Here is a 24,418-nt window from a genome sequence, read left to right on the forward strand (position 1 = left end):
TGATATAAAATGTCAAATGGCATACAAAACTGTTACCGCTGCTAAAAATAATTTTTCTCACATTGTACATTTCATACTCCCGAGTCAGTTTCAAAGAGGACGTCATAATGCGTACGTGTAGGAAGAAAGGAAGGACAAAAGAATTTTGAAAAATCTGATTTTTTTTTTTTAAACATGTTTAGATGCATAAACCGGAAGACTTGAACGTTTTGCTCCTCGTCGCACATTGTCACACAGCATCCATGAAAACAGGAAACTCAATGTTTACAGGAACAATTCCATGGACGTGTACGCATGTATACACTGTACGGTAGTTGCATGTTACCAGGAGTAGAAACTGCTTAAATTTACCCTAAAGAGCATGCATGTACCAGTGTATGTACTTATAGAAAAAGCTACAGCGCACTCTACATGATCGATAAACATAGGTTAAGAACACTCTGTAAATGATCCATCTTCGTTTTAACTGCCGATTGTACCAGGGCAGACGTCATAGAACTTGGCCTACTTCAAACAGAGGAAGCAGATGATAGTGGATAGATATGGTCGTCAACGTTTATTAGCTTTCTTGCACAAATGCATCCAGGCCTATTTTAATTTTTTTTCCCCTCTATATTTACCATTGAACGTTATCGTCAGTTTTACTCAGAATTTTTGATAATCGTCAAGTAAAACAAATGGGAAACTGACTCGGTTCACGTTTTATCAAGATTAGGTTGAACAAATATAGTGGCAGAGGTGGGATTTGAACCAATAACGTATGGAGAACCATCCCGTGACTCTATAAACAGATATCGAGTCCTTTCGGAATAGTTGGATCACACCAGAAAACTAAGGGTAGGATGGGTCAATTGATGGAAGCCTCCATATGGCATTCTGGCGGTTGCAGAAGTGTGCAAATCCTGTTGCGGTCAATTTCTAAGCACAACACCTAAACATTCCGAAACTTGTAAAGGGTGGAGAAACACGACTCAAAAAGACAGGTAACAGTCACACAATCTGGAGATGCAGTGAGACCAAAATAGGCAGAGTACTTACCTCTTCCATTTTGAACAAGTCCAATTTGGGCCGCGCCTCCTCCTCCCTGCGCCGTTTCTTCCCGCTTTTCCGCACCGAGGGGTGCGAGTGGCACCTCTGCGGCACCACCCCTCTGTCCAGTTCCGAGTCGGTGCTCCCGGAGAACGAGCAGACGGAGCCCGAGCTCTCCGAAGCCTTGTCCTCTGAGAAGGAGCGGCTGTGGGCCCTGGGCGACAGCACGGGTCTGAAGGAGGCGTGCTCCAGCCAGTAAGGGATCCCCGAGCTGGATCCGTCCCAGGAGGCAGAGGAAGTCGGGCGCGGGATGGGCGACTCCGGTGGGGTGGAGAACTCTCCGACCGTGGGGTTATACCCCGTGACCGGGATACAAGTCAGTCCGGCAGTGTGTCCGCAACCGCTGCCCGCCTTCTGGTGTAGCTGATTCTGGTGTAGCTGAGTCTGGTGCCCGTCGCACTTCCGCCGATTCTGCACAGGGGCCCGCCAGATCTTGGACGAGCGCGGCCTCCACTTGCGCTCGATGAGCTCGCCCGTCGACAGAGACCGGCAGTGTCTCTTCTTCGGGGGAGCCGGCGTGATGGCCAAGGCTTCGTTGATGGCATTCTCGCTTTCTAGCGTCTTGTTCTGCACAGCGGTCTGAGGTGTGGTAGGGTGCGATCTGTTTGGACGCTCTGGGGTGAGCTTCTCCTGGCTGATTACCTGTGGGGAGCCTTTACTTCCTGTAACTAGAAAGGAAAAAAAAAAACAGGACAAGTTTAAATTCCTTCTGCTTCCCTTACTTTCCAGTTGTTTGAATAACAATTTAATGCCTGTTTCAGTTCTATTATTTTGCTGGTCCCAGAGGGCCAGTCTAGTGTCCTGTCACGTTGATACTGTCACTTGTGACGAGCAGCACTATTGCAAAGGATTACCGGTTTTTACCAACTGATCTTTATATAAAGAACCGCAGAAGAAAGCCATTTGAAGCATTGGGGAGACCTGTTGGTGTTCTATAAAGGACAAGTTGCCATCCTAGGCAGTTGTGATAACACCCTTGTTCACCTGGTTTACCTATTGTCCACCACCGCCACTGACCACAGTTCACAGTTTATCAAATGTCGTGATTTACTTTTTGATTGCCACATTTCACTTTTTCTTTCGATGTTTGGAAACTTGTCCTTTTTTAGAATAACATAAAATGTGTACATAAACAAAATGCACATCAAATCTTGATACAGCGTGCGCTGTATGTAAGCTCAGAACGTTCGTATGTCAGCGGCCATTTTTGGAGGACCATGGCGAACTGGTCTAAAAGCCAAAATATGTAAATGTACTGTGTATGGGCATTGGGCATACCCCATCCAGTCTTTATAGAGATCAGTGGGAATTCCCTCCCACGAATGGAATAAATCTTGCCCATTGTTCAAACTGAATCATTTCAAATGAATTTTTTGTGCTCTGGGACGATCTTCACTACTGGTAGGCTTGTCTTGTCTTGTTTGTCGAGAAAATAATCAACAAAGGCTTTGTCCGTAGGCAAAATTATTGATTATACTGCTTTTTACAGTCCGATAGCGGCTTTTTGTTTTAATCCTGTTCAGTCTGTCATGAAATTGCATATGTGCTCATTAAATGAGACGCTTTCCATTAACTCTGCCCTTCCTTTATGGATTTGGATGAGCGATAAAACTCATCAAAGCGAGCAAATGCAAACCTATAGATTAAAACACACACTGTTCAAAGATATTTGAATACAGATGGCAAAAGTCCAGGTACTATCGAGTAGGGGTAGAAAGGAAAAGTTCACTGTACTAACATGTAGCAAAGTACAAAGCCTCTGCATTATTATTATTATTGATGCATTCAATAAAGCTTGCAATATACTTCTCTTTTGTTATTCTGAAAGTACGTATTCATTTCATAAACTGACAAGCACAGTGCATGCATTGACAAATTATCCATTCTATTCATGAACCATTTCCTGTCACACACACATTTATACAGTACATGTTCCCGCATGTAAAACTGCAATTCACCCCTTGCCTCATCTGACATCTTGCATTTAAAGCAACTGATAATCTCTTGTCATTTCTTACGAGCAGCTTAAGATTGAAGGGAAAAAAAAGCTTCTTTCCTAAAGACTCGGGGCAGTCGCCACCATTAGTGAAATCGATGTCCATCTCAACGGCGCTCTGTCGGGCTCAGTTATTTTCATGTCTTGAAGGAGGTTTTTTTTTATCCCCTCTTTTTTTTTGCGCTTAATGGACACGGCGGATCAGCCCCACACACGAGTACGGCCGTGTACACATTCAATTGTAAACGCAGTAAATCAGTTTTTTTAAGTTGAGCAATCGCAGGAGAAGGCCTGCATTCCCAGTAGGCGTAAATCAGCAGTTTTAAACAGAACAGCGTGTTCATACAAGTGGTATGTACATGTACCGTGTGTACGATTAAATTGTGTACATCATACTATGTGGAACAACGAATAAGAAAAAGTGCCATGTGGTACAATGTACATGTACTGGGGTATGTTAATAAAGTATCTTTATTTTTACAAATTTTGTATGTAACCTCTACCCTTTGAAATCCTGGGATCCTGTGTGATAATTTAATGTGAGAATATCAAGTTGGCAACGGAAAAACTACATGTACATGTATACTGCTGACGTAATCATGTTATAAATACAAAATGTATAGGCCTACATATGTACATGTGTGTAGTACAAGATGCTATGTGAAAGTAGTGAAAAATAAAGAACCAGTGCTCACCGTGATTGATAGCCAAGCTTTCAGTGATGCACCTTCTTCAGGGCAGACGAAGGTGTAATGTACACCAAAAGCTTGGCTATCGATCACGGTCGGCATTGCCGTGTCTTCTTTGCCGGTATTCTCACTACTTTTCACATTACGTAGGCATACATGTACGTAGACATACTGGTATGTACATCTACAGTATGGTAGTGTGTCATTCCCTAGTATTATTCCAATCTGCATGCACACACATGAAACTTGTCAAAACTTTTCAAAACCATTTTACAATGTAACCCTGCTGACAACACATGTAACCTGATCTAGACAATATCCTGCAGACACGCACATCATTTATAAATCAATGTGCAGCTATGTGCATGTGTACATGTACGTGCAAAACTTGTCGGACCCATGTTCGTCCGAATATGATGTCAACATCAAGTAAACCTACCATGATATCATTTGTAGTTTCAAGTACAGATATGACTCCAAGTTAAGTACTGTGTTTTTAATATTGTACACTGTATCATACTGCCTTTGAAAGTAAAATTAAGGAATAACAATGATCTAAGAACAGAAAATCCTTAACCCTTCCTCTCTGCCTGGTAAATTTAGCTATGCCGTCACAGCATCACATGCTTTAACTCAAGGTGATTGATATGCCAGCTGTACAAAATGTATTGCCAGTTACCTCTCTTGTCTGTTGATGGAATTTGACGAGTCACAGTGTTTACACGAATGTGATCCGACTGTTGTTTTTTTTACATACAGTACGTGCACCGCAGAGGAAGTGGAAGAAATTGTTGACTGTCTGTGAACTTTAATTAAGGGATGGACCCCTGCCGAATTCCATGGCTTTGCTTAACGTAAGCAGAGAATCATTGCTAAATGTAGCATACTTTGCATATCTCACTGGTAAACAAATCACGCTGGCTTGTGCAATATGCACGTACCCGGTACATCCCATTATTAACAATTCTGAACTACCGGTACATGCATTTAGTGCATTATTTCTCTGCCAGCACTAAGCACAGAATCACGACTTGTGCAGAGCACTCAAACTGCCCCCCCCCCCCCCCCCAGTTTCCAACCCTGGTTGAGAATTCCAAATTGAAGTTTCCATTTGAAGACAAATGCTTTCCACATTATCCAATTATCATTCAACTTGAGTTGAGGGTAACCTTGTTTCTTCATAATTGTTGTACTGTACATGTAGACTTTCATGAATATTGTTGGGGGTTTCATACACATGAAAATGATGTTGGCCAGGATTTGACAAAGTTCTCTTGTACTTTTTCTGTCACTTTCAGTATCTGGGGCGGGGGGGGGGGGGTAACATTGCCTCTACACATTACTTTCAAGTCTAGGTTTCAAATGTATCAATTTATTCTGAACTTCAATGCAGACGTGGGGGACACAATGAAAATTGCATGTGGTTCCTAAGTGTTTGGGTCTACCCTGGATAAATAAAAGAATACATCAATAAATAAATAAATTATCCTGGCAGCCAGCCTAGTCAAACCCATCCAGTGAAACCTTTATTAATGTATGTAAATTGTACAAGTGCGTGATGTGCATATACATATGTGCAATATGCCAGCACAAATACACAGAAAGCCGATACTTCGACAGGCCAGCTAATCTCCGCATTTCAAACCAAAACAAACAACAAGATATGACAGCCTCCAAAAGGTTTTGGACGCGAGCCAAAAAAAGAAAAAGAAAAACCTGGGGGCCCAGGATATTGGCGGAACCAGCCCGCTGTCACGAGAGCTGAAATATGAAAACTTCCACCTGGATGTTATGAACTTCAACTTGCCCAGAATGAATTACTGGCGCTGGGGCTAAAGTTTAATGGCTGGACAGGTGGCAGTCAACAAGCTTGGGCAAGCATCTGTAACTGTTTTGTTACATGTTTTGGAATTCATGTCCTGTACATCTGCATTGTACATGTGGCGCATACAAATTAATGTAGGTGTAGATGGATCACATTTGCACATTTATGATTGAAAGCATGACCTTTCATGGGAACACATGAACAGAATTATACAGAAAACAGTATCTTTTAAATTTCAGAAATGGAATTGTAATACACTGGTATGTATGGTTTTTGTACTAATATGCACATCTTCAGTTGACTTTGTACTGTACACATGTACTGCATACAAACAGTAAAAATAATTCCAAGACACATTTTAACTTGAGGCAATTCAAAGGTGCTGTTCTATGAATATGCATGTCATGAATATTTATTACATCAAGTAATAATGACTGGCACACATACATTTGTACCTTCGGGCGATGAACAGCATCCTTCTCGGCAAGCACATGTACATGTACATGTGCATACATGAACATGTGCATACATGAACATATACATGTACAAGTACATACGTGTACATGTGCATACATGTACACACTACAGTTTACGCAGGTACACGCAGGTACACATTATGTATGTAAATTTACACACCCGGTACATGTATGACTATACAGCACATGTACCTGTAAATGTGCATGTTTACATGTAAATTGACCTGTACATTTAACCAAGGTTGTTTTGTCTGGAGTCTGGATTTCCTTCGTACCAGTACCTTGAAAAAAAAAAGGACCTTTTTTTTCAAGACCAGGGAAATCCAATAAGGCAGGCAGCAAATGACTTGACTTATCTCTCAGCACATTGACCCTGGAGGGTCCTGTGTGTGACCTCATCCAAGTCATGTCTGGACACAGAGGAAGTGCCAAGTGCATAGAGTCGGCCACCCAGAACCACAGACGACCCAACACCAAACAGACAAAACATGTATGATGTATCGGTGCACACGATGGGCCATAGACCCTTTGTATTCAGCGCCATCTTTGAGGCGATTCAGTAACAGTGAATGCACAGGAGTTCTTGTTATGCACATCCCTATGGAAACAGAAGCACACACCCCAAAGATGGCTACAATGCAAGGAATCTATAGCTGTAGAGATATTTGGCAGCATTTGAAATTTACAACACACAAAATGCAGGTGTCCACCCATATATGGGTGCAGACCCATAATTCTACCGGGTTGGGGAACAATGTGTGACATATGATCATATTAAGAAAAGCATGAATGCCTTGCTAGCAGTTGCTGTACATAATATTTGTTGTTGGGTGTTTCACTACTGCAGAAAGTTTGAAATCGTTTCAATGTATTTTGCCAAAAATGAGCAAAAAATGTCATTTTGGATGTAACATTGACACCGTGTCAGTGTTACATCCAAATATGACATTTGTACCTTTTTTGTAATTTCTGCGAAACATTACCCAAATTCACTTTGTGTACACAAAATACAAAACACAATAAGAAAAGCTTTTGTTACGGTAGTCAGGTATCAAATGGAGCAGATATGATACCGGTAGCTTGGTTGTGTGGGTGTAAACCCAAATGTCACACTTCCATTGAGTGATTTTTATGGCTCAAATGGAAAGGTCGGGCATCCAAGATGCAGAAATTAGTTTCACACATTTTAACTCCAACTAAAAAGTGTTCAATAAAAGCTCACATAACAGGGTGTTCAAAAGCAACCCAGACACCCCTATGGCAAGACCTTGTACATTGTACAATATGCCAGTAGGTACATGTACATGTACTGTATAATTACGGTGATATATACTGCACGTGTACATGTACATGTACATGTACATGTACATGTACTGTACTTACAATGGGTACATGTATGTACATGTGTACATGTGTGTACATGTATGTATCGTGTACACATATTTTTGATCAGTTATTACAAGTGAGTGTTAACTGACTACAGTAATGACACAGGGTTGAAAGGTGGTGTACATGTACAGGTGTACATGTACATGTATGTAATGTATACAGTTGAAGTCCAACCAGAAACTGACAGAAATCTCTCCAATAGCAAAGCCTTTCAATTTGCACAAGTTTGAATTCCCAGGCTGCATTCGTCATAGGTACAAAATGTACATGTACGTTGTATACATGTAATGCTTAAAAATTATGTGGTCCCCTCCTGATTTGGCAGTTGGACCGACATTTTTATTTGTAATACTTAAAGGGAAAATACAACATTTGCAAACATCAAAAAATAAAACTACCAAATCATTTTGAAATACCTTGCTGGACTGTTATGAATGACAGTGTAAAGCATCCTGTAAAATCATGGCACCTGGTATACTGTCATTTTCAAGAAAAGTGGTATTTTTGTATCAATTTCCAACGCTGATCGGCCGACCAGCGTTGGAAAAAACTGGCTTTTTTTCAAATACTGACCCCAGTTGACCATCGCACTTGTTTGCAATCGATTACACACCTATGAACGGGTACAAGCCAGCTAGACTGGTTCCCTGACCTTACAATTCCCCAATATATGTAACTGCTCTGTTTCTTCTTAAATGGAGTCAGGGAACCAGACTACAGGAAAATGATTGTTTTTCTTGGTTTTTATAGCATTTTCGAACCCAAAACCTCAAAAAAGTCAGTGTAACTATATTTCCTATATATTTCCAACCCCCCAATTCCATCCATTTCTGAAAATTACAGCAAAAGCAAAAGATGTATATTCCCTTTAAGAGTATCAACACACACATTCAGTCGTGTATCAAACTCCAACCGTGGACGTCCTATTGTCCCTCTTTTGCTTGTACTTTGAACATTTAGGAAGACTTCCATATGTTTTGTACACGATCCTAGAAACGCGGACGTATGCTGGAAATTGCGGACGATAGTGTTCTCTTTTGTTCTCTCCGTCATATTTCGTCCACGGTTTTAATGCCTGAACACGCCCACGCACATTTCACAATAAACCAAAATGCACCTCAGCTCTAATGCATGGCACAAACAATCTTTTGAAGTGATGGAAGAAAAAGTCCATAAATTGTGCAACTACAGCCTATTTCCAGTTACAATGTGTTTTTCACCACACGAAAAAATGTGGAGAAATCCCACCTGCTTACAGCACACGAGGGCCTACATATTCAGGGAACTGTTTTACGATGTGCAGTCACGTTCGGCCGCAGACCGGTAGATGTCATGATACCGTCGCCGCATGCTCATGATAAGGTTTTACTACAAGAGAGCACAATGCACAATTGCAAATCCTCGCGGGTAAGAAGGGATTTTCACTCTATCCGACGCAGCAAATGTGGGCCGGTCAGATAAGAATGTATTATGAATGTATTAACGGCGGAGACGCGCACTCGTGTGTACATGCACTGTGCCTACTTTAACCTTAACTCCCTTGGCATTTGCTGGGATCCTGATCCCTCTAAACTCCACTGCTGCAAGTTCTTTGTACACTTCAGTACTTTTTAAGGGGGATCGAATCGCAAGAACATGTATGTAAATAAGATAGTGGCAAGGCATTGTGCAATTTTCAATCCGTACAAAACCTCCTGATGGGCTTTGAAAGTTCTAGGATTGTTGAGACTTACATGAATGGGGATCCTTCCTCAATCCTACAAAATTCTCCAAAATCTTCAGGTGGGTTAAAGGATGGGGGAATGTTAAGGTTGATATTTATCATGAGGATCCTTCCTCATTCCTACAAAATCCTCCGAAAGCTCCTGGTGGGTTTTGAAAGATCTAGAATTGTTAAAAGAGCTATTTGGATCCTTTCTCAATCCTTCAAAATCCTCCAAAATCTTCTTGTGGGTTCTGAAGGATGTAGGAATGTAAAGGTTGATTTTTATCATGAGGATCCTTCCTCAATCCTACAAAATCCTCCGAAAGTATCCGGCGGTTTAAGGATCTGGGAATGTAGGCGTTGATCTTGATCATGTGGATCCTTCCTCAGTCCTACAAAATCCTTCCATAAATTTTGCTGGCTTTTGAAGGATGTGGGAATGTAATGGTTGACTTTTTATCATGTGGATCCTTCCTGAATTCTACCAAATTCTCCAAAATCTTTTGGTGGGTCTGAAAGATCTGGGAATTCATGGGTTGATCCATTATTGAGTTGATCTTTATCTTGTAGATCCTTCCTCAATCCTACAAAATCCTCTAAAATCTTCCTGGTGGGTTTAGGAGGATCTGGGGATGTTAGAGTTAAAAGGTTTTCACGGGGATGACGGAAATTCTCACCTGATAGAGCCACATGGTGTATACTCTGCTGTTGCCAAACCCTGGCCTTTGTTTTACTGCGTGTCTGGTATGGTATCTAGTGGGGAAAAAAAGAACACACGAAAGAGAAAACACGAAAGAGTTAAATCAGAGCTATTTTTTATAAAGTATTCAAGTTTAATGTTGTACAGACCTTAAATGTACTCCACCAAGAAAGAGGGGCCAATGGAACTGCTCATTGCAGAAATTTGCTAAGCACGAAACATAATCTGCTTAGCAAAAATAAGGTTACCAGCCAAATTGTAATTCAATATACTGCTTGCGACTGGTCCTCAGCTGATTTTTGCTTAGCGCTAAAAACTTGCTTAGCGGCATTTCCAGCTTAGCAGCTGCATCAAAATTGAGCCTTAACTGGTTGCTTGAGGAGGAAATGACATGTTCAGGTATGCACATAAAGTATTTACTTTTCTTTCTTTTTTGGTGGGGGGGGGGGCGGGGTTTAACATGTTATTCCTCCATGGTACGAGTGTACAGTATACAAACATGAAATTGAACAGGTTGCTTCAGGAGGAAATGACATCAAATACATGAGCATTTCATGGTTGTTTGGGGGGGTTTTTTTGGAGGGGGGGAGGGAGTTTAACATGTTATTCCTCCATGGTACGAGTATACAAGCATGAAATTTGCTAATAAACATACATGTACATGTACATGTAAATATTCATGTCGCATCTCTTTTTAGTTGCCATGTGGTTCTCAAGGTTGTCTGAGACAATGTCATTACCAACTCATGCACGTCGACACTTTTATGCAATTTTTCGTTCAGGCTTTGAATAAGCAACGCTGTTTCAAATGTTGCTAAAATTTGCTAATAAACATACATGTACACGTAAATTTTCATGTTGCATCTCTTTTTAGTTGCCATGTGGTCCTCAAGGTTGTCTGAGACAATATCATTACCAACTCATGCGCGTCGACACTTTTATGCAATTTTTCGTTCAGGCTTTGATAAGCAACGCTGTTTCAAAAAATGCTAAAATTTGCTAATAAACATACATAAACATGTATGTAAATGTACATGTTGCATCTCTTTTTAGTTGCCATGTGGTTCTCAAGGTTGTCTGAGACAATGTTATTACCAACTCATGCGCGTCGACATATTTTATGAAATTTTTCGTTCAGGCTTTGAATAAGCAACGCTGTTTCAAAAGCAAACTCTTTTGATAACGAAACAGAACAGGTGCAAGATTTCCATTCTTCCTGGTAAAAAAAAAAAATTCATGCAGCTTGCCAACATGTGTTTTTGTGGCTTGTATTCCTTTCAAACGTTTACCCAACACCACACATTTTACCCGTGAAGAGAAAGAATCAAAGTTCTGTTTGAGCCAGCGTTACTCGTAAATTTACTTGCGGTGATGAAGATTCAGTGAAACAGTTTCAGTCCAGTGGTTTTTCCCATTTAGTTTTCAATCCAAAAACCACACAAAAAAATTCCTGACATCCTATCCTGCCATTCCTGCGTAAGAAGGTTTGCAATTTGAGCCAAACATGTATGACTTCAATAAAGACTAGCGTTCTGGCGCCTTGATTTTCGAGGACCAAACATTTTGTAACCCAAATTCCTTTGCACTAATCATTACATAAAAAAGTGCCAATTTAAAGATACAGAATATGTAAGTTACGTGTTTCAGAGCCCCAAACTGGGCATTCTAGATGAGAGATCTTAGCCTAAGTTAAAGATTTCAATCCCCCCCCCAAAAAAATTTTAAATATAAAAAATATGACATCAGTGTATGAACCTGTATGTGTAACAGTACACTACATGTATGTACATGTACTGTAGTTCGTAATTCGAACCAAATCCAAATATCGTCAGGAAATCTGTTTAGATTGCACATGTTCATGTGCATGAACATGAACACACAGTACGTTTTACATGCGTGTATTAAGCTTGGCACATGTTTTAAGCTTGAAGGCACAGGACTGTTTTTTTTCTCTCCATCTCCTATATCAGACTCCAGCATTATTGATTCAGACGGTATGGCCTCCCTAGCTGACTTCCTGGGGATCAATACCGCCTTTTTACTTTGGCATGGACCCTTCCCTTTAAACTTTGCCTTTCTCTCTCCTAGCTGGCACACAGGCTTGGGACCAAATTATGCAATTTGTTGGGAGATCTATAAAGGCTTTAGTTACTGTGGCCTTTTCACTGAAACTCCCGACACTGTTTACTGCACCAGTCAATCTGTGTACAGGGCGTCATTTGAACATACGTGATGTACATGTACATGTACATGTAATTGTACATTGTCTTTGTACACTGCTTTAGTTCATGTACTTTAACTTCCGTTCGGTTGGCAAGGGTTAGTGTACCAAAAGTTCACGAAGGAAGGGATGTTTACAGAGAAACTGTTTACGGCAGAAACATTACCCGGTATGAGGCAAGGGTCTCGATGCTCACCATGCAGAAGGCACACACATACCGGTACAGTGTATTGAAAAATAGGAATTTTACCCCAAACCTGCTCAGTCCAACAGGATCCAACTATTTTACATTTCCGTTGGATCCTGTTGGATTGAGCAGTAAACATCATTTATTCCTGTTGAAATCTGTTGGATTCAGCAGGCAACAGAACACATTCATAGTGAGATTCTGTTGGCTGGTAAATAACGCCAAGTTGGACTCTGTTTGATTCAGCGGGAAACAGAAGAAAAAGGCATGGTTGGAGTCTGTTGGATTGAGCACGCCAGTCATTTTATACGTTCAGGTACCCACAACTTGGCAAGTTGGGTTGTGTTGGACTGCGTTGGATTGAGCAGGGAACTCATATGAGAAAATGTACATTTCTGAAAAAGATGGTAACACCATGATCAGTTGAATTTATGGGGGAAGTGTAGAAAAAAAAACAGTTATGTAGAACATGTTGGACCCTATGCAAAAAAAACCATTATCATCTGCCAATTCATATTTGTGTTGTGACATTAAATGCAAATTTGTTTGTTTGTATTTTTGGGGTTTTTTGTTTGGTGGTGTACATCTAAAAAAAGTAGCCAACTTCAGTACAGTTAAGGTGTGTAAAACAAAAATTACTATGTATATTACAACATGTTGCACCGTATTAAGAAAATTCCTGTCATCTGACAATTCAAAAATGAATGCGACACAATGCACCTCATTTTCAACTATTCCTCTTCGGGGGGGGGGGGGGGGGGGGGGGGGGGGGGGGCACTTATTATCTGTTAAACTCTTTGAAGTGTAGACCCAGTTTTGACTGGCAGCTGGCTCTGTGCATGTATCCTCGCCTTTGCCTTGGGTAACAATTGCCACCTCGGTCAAACAAAACACAGTGGACCACGTCAACGCAGACAACAAATGTACAGCGCACATCACACACACATTGTGCACACATAAAAGAAACTATGCTTTTTGCGTGTCTTCTCTATTATCACATTAACAATCAGTCGGCAGTTTATTTCAAATTCTATTCCTCAGTTTCACAGGCGATGAGCTGCCCAGTGGAGACGAAACGATTGTCCACTTTTTTTTAAATTAGTCATCACGCCCTATTTAACCACCTGCATGTTCCAGCGGCAGCTGAGGGACACCGCGCCCAAGCAACTGGAAAAAGAACTCAACACCCATCAAACAAACCTTCCCAAGTAATTTGAAAGAGGACAAAAGTGCAAGCGGACAGGAAGTTCACATCATATCAAGGTTGAAACTAGACCGATTCAAAATTACATTTTGAAGAAAAACAAAAAGCCAAAAAAAAAAAACAATGTGGGATTGATTGGATGGTGTCTGATACAATACGTTCCTAATACTCAATGGAAAAACTTCAGAGGACTTTTGTGATCAGAATATAATATGTCAAGCTTGGCTCATTTCATCTTTTCAATGTTTTCAACAGAAATGTTTCGTTTTACTTTTACAGTACAAACAATGTTTACATACTTTTATTTGCACAATGCTGTGCTCCATAAATGTTCTGTATCTGCTGCACAATTCTTAATTCAATCAGACAATTTGAAGGATGGATGCATACATGCGTCATTCCACAAGTTTTGGGTCCAAACGTGTGACAATTTTCCATGCTACCGGTAGTATCATTAAAATTTACCTCAAACTGTTTTTCTTTTCTTTGACAGGCGCTTTGCTTTACATAACTCACTCATGGAGATAGACGGCATTAAATCATGTGTCCTGAATTTACAAAATCTTATATTAGATGTACATGCACATGTAACAGGGACATGGAAAAAAAATTGGACCCCCAAATTTATGGAATGGCCCATGTATCAATCAGTCAAATATTATTTGAGGTAAACATCGTGTGAGACATTTTCAGGGACAAAAACAAAAACATGTCAGAGATATTTGTTATTTGTGCCTTTTGGGGTTTTTTAGGGGGAAGGGAGCATCTTCTTACAAACTACATCAAAATGACACAGGGAGCTCATGTTCCACGACCGCGAGGTCTACCGTACACGTGATGCGCACCAATCTCCACTGTAGGATAGCCATGACCGCGTACGGAATAAAAAAACACACTTACAAATGCGTGGTGACTGCTTTCGGACAATCTGCCAACTCGCATCCTCGGAAAAGATTGGATTTTCAGGCAAATGTCCGGCGAGTGATTGTCAGCTCTGTTCGGCAAACGGCGCAGGAAATAAATTGGGCGTCGGAATGTGCGTTCACACAGGTAGCCGACGGTGGTCAGGGCATCCAATTCCATGCTCGTCAATATCTATAATTCATCACCTCCAAGTGGAAAGTGTAAAATTTCTCTCCGGGCGGGATGCCGAGCGGTATAAAAAGGTGGCGTTGAGAGCCAGAATTTTGGTCCGGATGTTTCCCAGGCAGGAATTGCTGTGTGGTAATATTGTCCATTTTTTTCTTTTTTTCTTATAAAACTATCCTTGGAGCGAGAACACGGTCAGTTGTCAGCGTTCACACCTGACGGAATGTGTCCTGCCGTGATTAATGAATAAATGAGGAAAGATGCCGAATGCTGCGACAGCCTGTGCATTATTCAAGTTTGTGATTGCCTTTGCACTATTCGTCACTCGCCACAAGTTTGCCAAGTCCATTGACACAAGATTTTATCATTCTTAAAGGTTCCTCCAAGCGCTTGCTGTGTTGTGAATATGAGAACACGATACAGTTTTAAAGGGACTATTTAGTTAAACAATTTTTGTACTGCAATACCCTTCATGCAAGTTGTCTTCTTTAAATATCTAACTTCAGTTTGCACAATAGGCTGAATGAGAATTTACAATGTAATCACATTAATTTCAAAATCTCACTTCTCCAGACCCATTTTTCAAGTGCCACTTTTTAATAGTCTTTCCATGTTTATTTGTAAAATGAAGCTTTTGCAGAGAAGCTGGAACTGAAGTGTCATTAACCTTTGACCTTTAATAGATGTTTCGTCTTTGCATCATCTTCCTGACTTTGGTCAAGGACCCTGTGATGCAAAGATGGCCTTGTTCCTGTTCAGTCATAGCCCTTGAAATGCAGAGCTTGAAAGTCTCAAGCCAATGCCATACTGACCATAATTACCCTAAGTAATGTGTACATGTACGTGTACATGTATAAAGGTGAAGATATAGGTCCCCTATGACTTCTTATAAAATCTTAAGTTGGTTTTTTGAAAAAGAAGTTGAAAAATGGAACATATTTGCAAATCTCAAGTCAATGCCATACTGAAAAGGTGAATACATTTATGTTTATGACTTCCTTTAAAAGCTTAAATTGTTTTTTTTAATGAGAAGTTGAAAAATGGAGCATGTTCACTATGAAGTCTGTGCAAGAACAGTAGGCCTACACATCATGCTTTGTGACCATTGTAAAAGCTCATTTTTTACTGTACAATGTACTGGTACATTAGCCCTAACCCCCTAAAGTATGTACATTGTAGTTCCCCAGGACTACCCTGCTAAAATCCAACAGATTCCTACGGTTACTCATATGAGTTTCCTGCTCAATCCAACACAGTCCCACACAACCCAACCAGCCAAGTTGTTGGGTACCTGAAAATATAAAATGACTGGCATACTCAATTTGTGCGCTGTAACTGTAAGACCAGCTTAACTCAGCTTGCCTGTCTTTTTCTCCAGCTGTTTTGCAATGGACTTAATTGATCAAAATCAGCACTGCTCTTGGCATTTGAATTTCTCAACTTAGACCTTCACTTAAACACAGTTGCCACAGGGCCGACGGATGATTAATGTTCAAAAGTGACCCCAGCGTGACCTTTCGAGATCGCACATGAAGCACATGAGTGACGCTCATTTGATTGTTCGCAAACAGCCAATCCTTAAATGCGCACATTAATTACATGTACAATGACCAATCAAATTGCCAGGGTGAACAATAATATCAATTTAACATGTGTTTACAAGGAAAGACCGTTGATTAAGAAACTGACAAACTGGTAATATGATAGCAGGATGGGCGTCATGTGTCCATACATGTGTTACAAATGTACCGCATGTGACCTCAGAACAGAGTTTCATCTTTGGACACATGCAGTATAATTAATTTGCAGGTCATGGACCAGGTCAAATTGTAATATGTTCAAGTGAATATATGCACACATAACACTGTAATGGGCTGTACAAGTATGTACATGTACATGTACGTACATTATGTAAATTATGTTTGATGTACACACGTATATATATGACATTTGATACAGCGATGTACAGTCCAAGTTCAATATAAAGCCTTCGATTTGGTGAGTTGTTTTTTTTACAAAGGATGTTATCAAACGGTTGCGTGCTTTCAAATTCAACACCGAAACCTGTTTTGAAATTCAAGATGGCTGTTGAATGAAGAAATGTGCATTATGCATGCACAAATGTGCAAGATGTTTCAATTTGATTGCTTTGTCTGAAGTTCCCGTAACTGCAAACATTGACGCTTGTTAGTTTAATACAGACACAGTTATAACATTTTCTTTATTACATGTACCGGTACATTTAAACGTTTATTGCCTTTTTCTTCAAATTTCATAAATCTATGCTTTCTCCTCCATGACGTTTCCAGTGGTGCCTCATTTTCAAATCCATTGTACGGCGAGTGAAATGAATGATGGATGAATACTGAAGCCGCCCTTTTTTTATGTGCCGCTGAATTTCGCCCCTGGATCCCGCCATCTGGAACAATATCCCAATCCGTCATGTCACCGCTATCAATAATCTATTTAATACCGTCGTAATAATACCACACCTCGCATGGCTGCGCTGCACGGGCATCAACTGTTAAAGCTGCAACATTCATGTTCCTGTGAGCAAACAGGGCTTGCCAATGTTCCGGGAAGGGCTTTTTTTTTAACTGGTAGACAACGCAAATAAAGGATTCTCTGATAAGCGGACACCTTTAATCTATACACACCTGTCGAAAGCTAAATTGAAGTAGGCAGGTGCAATAAATGTAAATTGTAAACATGAATGTAAATGTATACATGCATGTTGCAAACACAGTTTACATGTACATGTATAAGGCATTATATCGTCAATTTTTGGGGAAAAAATCTGAAAATTAGATGACAGGTCTAGACATGACAGGCTAAGATGCATTTCTTTCTTATACTGATAGTGTCTTTCTCAAAAAGTCTGATTTCGGACAAAATTCCGAAAAAAAATCACATGGTTGATGTTATCTACACTTCAGAGACATATCACAAGTGAAATGAAATAAACTACATAATAACTGATCCGAATGCTCCAAAATCATGCTGAAATGTTTGCTAAATAACCCTGTTTCCTTTGGATGCGCAAATTGCAAATGTCTGTGCCGAGCAGGGACCAATTTTCCCAAAGCTGCCAAGCAGAATTTATTGCTTAGCAAATTCATGTGCTGAGCAGAAATCAGCGGGGAACCAGTCAAAAATGACATACATTGTATGATATTTTGGCTGTTAACCCGTTTCTGCTTAGCAAATATTTTTTTGGTGCTTAGCAAATTTCTGTTCTTAGCAGCTGCATGAAATTGGCCTCCAACGCGGGATTCTGTAGGATTTTGGAGCAGTTAGTGGTTAAAAAGTCTCAAATGCAAATTGGTTACTTACTATATCTGCAAACTTCACATCGTCCAGCGACTGATTCTGCAGCTTCTCCGTGATCACCGTCACCATGTTACATGCGGCAAAGTTGATGCGGCCGGCAACAAGAATATCGACGAGTCCAGACACCGGTTTGGCAGGCGCGCCGGGCAGACAACAATCCCTGCTAAACATGTACAAAACAAATCAGCTGACGCCAACTCCAAACAAACAGGCCACCAAAAACAAAAAGCAGGAGTGTTAGGTGCGCCGGCAGTGGGCGATGCGGGCCCTGTGGTCACCCAGAGGAGTTTCCATGAGGAAAAACCAACCCTTGGGAGTTTTTAAAGAACAATCCAGGCTATCCGAGGCAGACTCTCTTAGCTGCAGCGACTTGAGCCACTGGTGCAGACAGCTGCGTGAAGCTCTGGGACCCCACCTTCTACTGCCTCATCCCCTGGTAAAGAATGGAGAAAAAGAAAGAGAGAATTGTCCAGTTAGTCTGGGTAACTAGTAATCGGCAAAGGGGTCACAAACTCACCCACGTTCGAGTCCTGAAGCAACCTGTGTTTGTTAAGTCACCCTTGCTTGTCCAGCTGTACGCATGATGAGATAAAATGCCTTAGCTCAAAAAGTATCCTGTTCTGTATCACTAATACCACAATTCAACAATTCATGCCAAATGTTTACTTCACATGAGTGATGCGAATTACATGTATACATGAATACATGTAGGAAATATCCTAATTTCATTTCTTGCTGCCATTTTCCTGTCATGATTACTTGGGGCAGTTTGTATCAGTCTCAACTTCGGGTTATTCTTTCTGCTACACAGAGAACAATCATGAAGCAAGTCTCGTAGAGCTGGTCCCAGAGTGCACATGTTTCTCTTCAATCGATTCAGAAAGGCTTGTTCATCGGAAGTCTCTCATGCATGAGGCCTACACAATGGGCAGGATTTAGCCTGGATTCATTGGCATTTACAGGGTGATCCTGTATTTCAAACTTTTGGGCCAAGGCGAGACTTAAACAAGTATAATTTCCAAGTGGTGGTCAGTGAGTTGGGCACTCTATAGAGGGGTATTATATGCACTGGTGCATGTAACTTTGGCTCTGTACATGTAAAATTGTGCCTGTACATGCAACATTTTTCTGTTTTTCAGCCCATTTTCAAGGAAAAAATCTCATTGTGCATGTAAGTTTGATTTTCTAAATCGACCCCTCTCTGCGACTAGCAAAACAGCAAAATTACTGCAACATATGGGTCATCTTAAATGAAAAACCAACCCCAAAGCAACTGGCATCTTTGAACTGCACACACCAGGAGCAGTGAATGAAAAAAATAATAAACAAGTACTGGTAAGATTGATCAAATGGGAGTTTTTGAAATAGCCCGTTTGAAGTTGACCCTGTTTGTTTAGAGCACTTATCTAGACCACAATAATAGACAAGTGCCTGCAGCTGGCATTCTACACTGGCAGAGAGAGAAAGAAAGTTGGCAACGGAGTGTTTGGATATTTATGACACCAATGATCAAGAACTCATTGGACACGGCAAATGACCATGACTTGATTCATCCAGGATCTGAAGTGTCCTGACAAAGGGCGGAAGCAAAAGTTTTATGGGTTTTTTTTCATTTAACGATATCAAGAACTCACTCATCTACAAAATTTATTTGCAAAACAACTTTTATACAGGCTTTATACTGTACGGTCATATGGATTTAGAAATGAAAGATTATCGCATTTCTGGAAACCGAACTATGTGTATACATGACCCCTCATTTGGGATGTCCACAGTGTTGCTCTTCAAAACAACAGTATTCCATTGTACAGCTTTAAGAAGCCGTGCTATATCCCGACTTTACCACTTTAACATTTCAACAGTACAATTCATCACAGAGAAAGCAAACATGAGAATTCCGCACAGTGCAGTTCCCATCTCTACGGCCGAGCTCTGTTTGAACACTCAGGCAAGACTTGAATAACCATAAACCCAGGATAAATCCAATTTTTTTTTTTTTTCATTATTTTTTTTTAGCAGACGACCATGGGAAGTGAGTGGGCAGCTAGCTAGCAGGGAAACACAGATCCATGGGATCGACACGGCCCCCAAAACCTTTGTCCCGTTGTTGAGTGCAGCCTGCACACACGGGCCTCTCAAGCATATTTGTTCTGCATGCTTGCATGACCTGTGCACTGCTAGGCTCAACTGCAAGCTGTAAGGGGATAATACGGCCCTATTTTCCTTTCCAAGCACCCCGTAATTTCGGTTAACAAAAAAGCTTTTCAGCGGCTCTTTGCAGCCCATTAGGTGAAGACTAAGAGCAATGCCATAACCAGCTGCACCAATATTTCATTTTGTATTTGAACAATGATAACCGGTCTCCTGTCCTGTCCCTGCACGGCCAAATGCAGGACTCTTAACAATAATAACACACACGTTTTCTTATCTTCTCCTTTTTTTTTTCAAAAAAAAAAGAAGTTCTGCTGTGTCAGTGTGACAGACTAATTTAACTTAAACCAGTTCTGCATTATACATGTACTAGTCTGACTCTGATTCCTGAAGAAGAGCAGTTTTACTGTCTCGAAACGTAGATTAAACCCACATTTCTAGCCAGCAATGCATTGGTTCTGTGTCATCCTGTCTTTCTTGCTGTACTAGTCTTACAGGGAACATTCTTCTGAATGTTCCATTTGAAATTGTTTGGTTGGAAAAGGCAGTTAGGGTATTAAACTACAAAATCCCCCTTGCCTTGTCAATGGTTTTTCAAAGCGTGCTTGGATGTAAAAGCAATTCCGAATTTGTGCCCAAACACTTGTAAAGTGAAATCCAGACACATCAACCAATATCCATTATAACACTTCACATCCATGCCCATAGGACGACACACTACTGGTGCAACGATCTTTCTGACGGCTGTTAGATATGAAACTTGACATCAGAAAGTGCTGTAAGTGTAATGTAACAAAATTCGCCATCAAATCAGTGCCGTATGTTCCTTCCAATCCAAATTCTCATACATCACAAAAGGCAGTACTTGCAAGTACTGTCTACATCACCAAAGCAGCACTAAACATCTGCTCGAGTTGGCCATTGAAATTTTAAACGAAATGCAAGTTTTTATACAACCCTTTGTTCATTGCAACTAGGCTGAAATTCAAATCTTGTTTATGGTCACAACTCAGTTTATCAGCATTTTTTTCTTTTTTCTTTTTTAACACAACGTTAAGTTTTTGTCCAAAATGGATATATCGGTTGCTCACTTGGGTCTGTGTTATTTTTGTATCCACTCTAAAATCCCCCGCGCAGGAAAGAAAAGTACAAAGGTATTATGGTCACACTTTTCTTAAGTCCTACCCTCAAGCGTCCAGGTTTAGCCCTGGCCACAAAACCTCACCACACTCCCAGCTGCAACCAGAGTGACCCTTTAATCCAGTGAGGATGCAACCGAAGTCCTAAAAACAGCAACATCACCTGGACAATGCCGGGATTTTTTTTTTTTTTTTTAATTTTTTTTTTTGGAAACACATATGTGCACAGCAAACAAATATTGCCGAGTTGCTGGCTGGGTGTGTTGGGGCCAAATCAAGAAGGCCACTCGACTGGTACCCGGTACTAACATGTGTGCAAGCAGTGTGTGCGTCATATATGCTTTGTTACAATTATCAAGCTTGGTGTACAGAAGATAGGCCAAGGGTTTCAATGGTAATTGTGTGCACACATTATGAAACTGTGGCCTTTGCAATGTATGCATATTATAAGCCACTGGTTGACACTAACAGTTTCTGTAGTCTGTACATGTACTTGTATCTCTCCTTAAAGTTTGATATCTCCCTCATAGTATAATTTTATTGGTTATACCATCTGGATGAAAATTTCATTTGGATGAAAATCTCCTTCATTTCTGCAATGCCTGGAATTCCAGTAGCCTTCACGCAGCCAAACTCTAAATCCATACTTTCTTAGGCATACAGTACATGTGTACGTTGTGAAGGATAATGCTTCTTAAATATGCAACAAGAGAAAGTCAGACATAAGCTGTGCCTGAACCTTTGTCAATACAGAAGACAGTGGCACGAATCAATAACACGTGTCTGTATTACCTTGATGTTAAATTAACATGACAAAACTGTGTTCTTCCATTGGGTGCTACATATGTTATTGTGGGGTTTTTTTCTGTTTTTCTGTGAAAAAAAAAAGTTTCACCTTTCATGTCGTCATAAAAGTATGTATGTACATGCCAACACATGTCTGCAGATTTGTGCAGTGTTGGTCATAGTATGGTACACGTTCATATGAATGTGTACCATACTATGACCTACATACATGTACATGTACATGTACTTGTACAGAAAATTAACATTGTGACCAATTTTTTAACATGATTTACATACTATATAAGCAAGCAATTTAAATATAAAGACTTGTCAATGTAAAAAGTATGTAACGAAGCAATTCTGTTGCTATATGGGTCCATGGGACAAGGGGTTGGGTATTAAAGCTCTGTGTGATCCATCAGGTAGACTGGACACACTATGTATGCATGCATGCACACTGTAGCCCTGTGTCAATCCTTTGTACCTGCACTAGTGTAAAACTCCATGGGTTTAATACTATTTATGCGGGGACCATGGTGGTATGGTACATACACGTACAATACAATATGACTGGCTACTGCAGTTGCGCAGGGTGTGTTTTGTGTACATGTACATGAAAGTACATGTACATGTGTATCGATCTGATAAAAGGAATACACAAAGTACATGTAGTTTGACATGGCCATACAGTATTTGGTTCATGCAATAATCGTAACCAACTAAAAATGCTAATTTAAAACTAGCGTAGTAAAACAGAAATTTTACATTGGAACATTTTCACAAACTGTGTAGACTTTCTAAAATTCTAGGCACAGGTTGAAACAAACATTAAATTTGGTAAACACATGACAGACGGCAACATATTCAACACATTAAATGTGTTTCTTGAAGCTTGCTGAGTTTGTACTATGTAAATGTACCGGTACACATAGGCCTATTTCTTGATCCTGAATTACCTGGAAGTGTGAACCGGGTGGAAATGATTGTCGGATTTTGTGAAAAAAGGGCTCCGGAATCTCTAAGGAGGGATCTATGTAAAAGGACAAATGATGAGGTTGGGATTGTGTAGTATTGACTGTCACATGTCGTAACATTGTCGTAACAATGTTCAAAAATAAAAGCAAATCAAATCAACAAAACTTCATAAAGTCTTGAAGTTGAATATCTAATATTGTGGTGTTAGTACTGTTACAGTTATACTCATCGTGTTATCATACACTTACAATAATACAATTAAGTATTTGAGGAATTTTGAAACTTGTCAAGGCAGCTTACACTAATTAACTGATAACACCCCCCCCCCCCACTACTCTCTAGCCCCTCCCAAAATAACTACCCATGCCATCAGAAGTCAGTGTGGTTAGTTGTAAAGCTCAAAATAAATTCAAACCATGATTAGTGAAGTAACTATCTTCGTCAGGCTAGGTCAAACCTAACTGATGATTTCATGAATCTGACCAATAAGCATACTACAACACCAAGACTGAAACACAAAGGGGAAAAGCCTACGATAACACGGGCTATAGCTCCATGGTAAGTCACAAGGGAAAGTTGACATGGAAATTTTCAACCAACTAAAAAATATCAACATCAACAGAAAACATCATTTCTAGCATTCAGCCCAAACCTACACGGACCACCAAAGCCAGCTACAAACAATCACTAAAATGTTATATCAGTATTTAACAGGAAAGAATTGTAAAAACAGAAGAATTAACAAAGTTTACCTCCATTTTGTCACTTCTTGCCATTTTCAGTTGACCTGTTCCTTGCACGATATCCAAGCGGCAAGTGGCCAGCCAGCAGTGCAGTGTGTGCGCGCTATGCGTACTGCATGCACAGCATTCATTCGCAGTGCAGCTGCATACAATGTATGAATGGACGTCCCAGGACTTTTGGACTACAAATTATAAATAACCCAACAGTCTGTGAAAAGTACTTAATTTGTGTGAAAGAAAACGTGTTAAAACCAACAACCTGGTACTGAAGATGTACTAAAAAGTAATCTCAATAAATGCTTGGCTTAAAAATTAAAAAAAAAACACGTTGAAGTTCATTTTCCTTGAAAATAAGCGATGCCTCTCCAAATTCTATAGGAGAATTCCCCTATTTCACAATGGTCGTGTCTCTAGAAAAATGACGTCAGAATTGTGGTCCAATGATTTAACGTGTTGTGAGATCCGTTCCATACTTTTACTTTAAAGTGCGCTCCATAATTTATTGCGTATTTTAAATGTCGATCGGCGGTAAATATTGGAAGTGGCGCGGTTGTGTTTATGATTAATTAAGAATGAAATTTTGAAAAATTATTTAATCAAAACAAAATTCACATGTAGATGAACTTGAAAAGGATGTATTGCAGATACTTTGGGGGGGGGGGGGTTGTATAATTAATTAATTTATCTTTTTTCAAATTTTCGTATTTTTCATGATTTGATAAGA

The 24,418-nt window shown here is 40.2% G+C and overlaps 1 protein-coding gene across 1 annotated transcript; it reads right to left on the reverse strand.

The window, feature by feature from the left end:
• Positions 1-683: 683 nt before the first annotated feature.
• LOC119720686 (protein FAM53A-like) lies at positions 684-23,826 on the reverse strand. The gene is made up of 4 exons (XM_038190486.1): positions 23,704-23,826; positions 17,904-18,333; positions 9,847-9,922; positions 684-1,757 (listed from the first exon to the last, which is right to left on the reverse strand). The coding sequence occupies exons 2-4, from the start codon at positions 18,069-18,071 to the stop codon at positions 991-993; spliced, it is 1,011 nt and encodes a 336-aa protein (XP_038046414.1). The 5' UTR covers positions 18,072-18,333; positions 23,704-23,826; the 3' UTR covers positions 684-990.
• Between the last annotated feature and the right edge of the window lie 592 nt (positions 23,827-24,418).

The sequence above is a fragment of the Patiria miniata genome, unplaced genomic scaffold, assembly GCF_015706575.1.
Source record: "Patiria miniata isolate m_02_andy unplaced genomic scaffold, ASM1570657v1 HiC_scaffold_9, whole genome shotgun sequence".
Classification (NCBI taxonomy): domain Eukaryota; kingdom Metazoa; phylum Echinodermata; class Asteroidea; order Valvatida; family Asterinidae; genus Patiria; species Patiria miniata.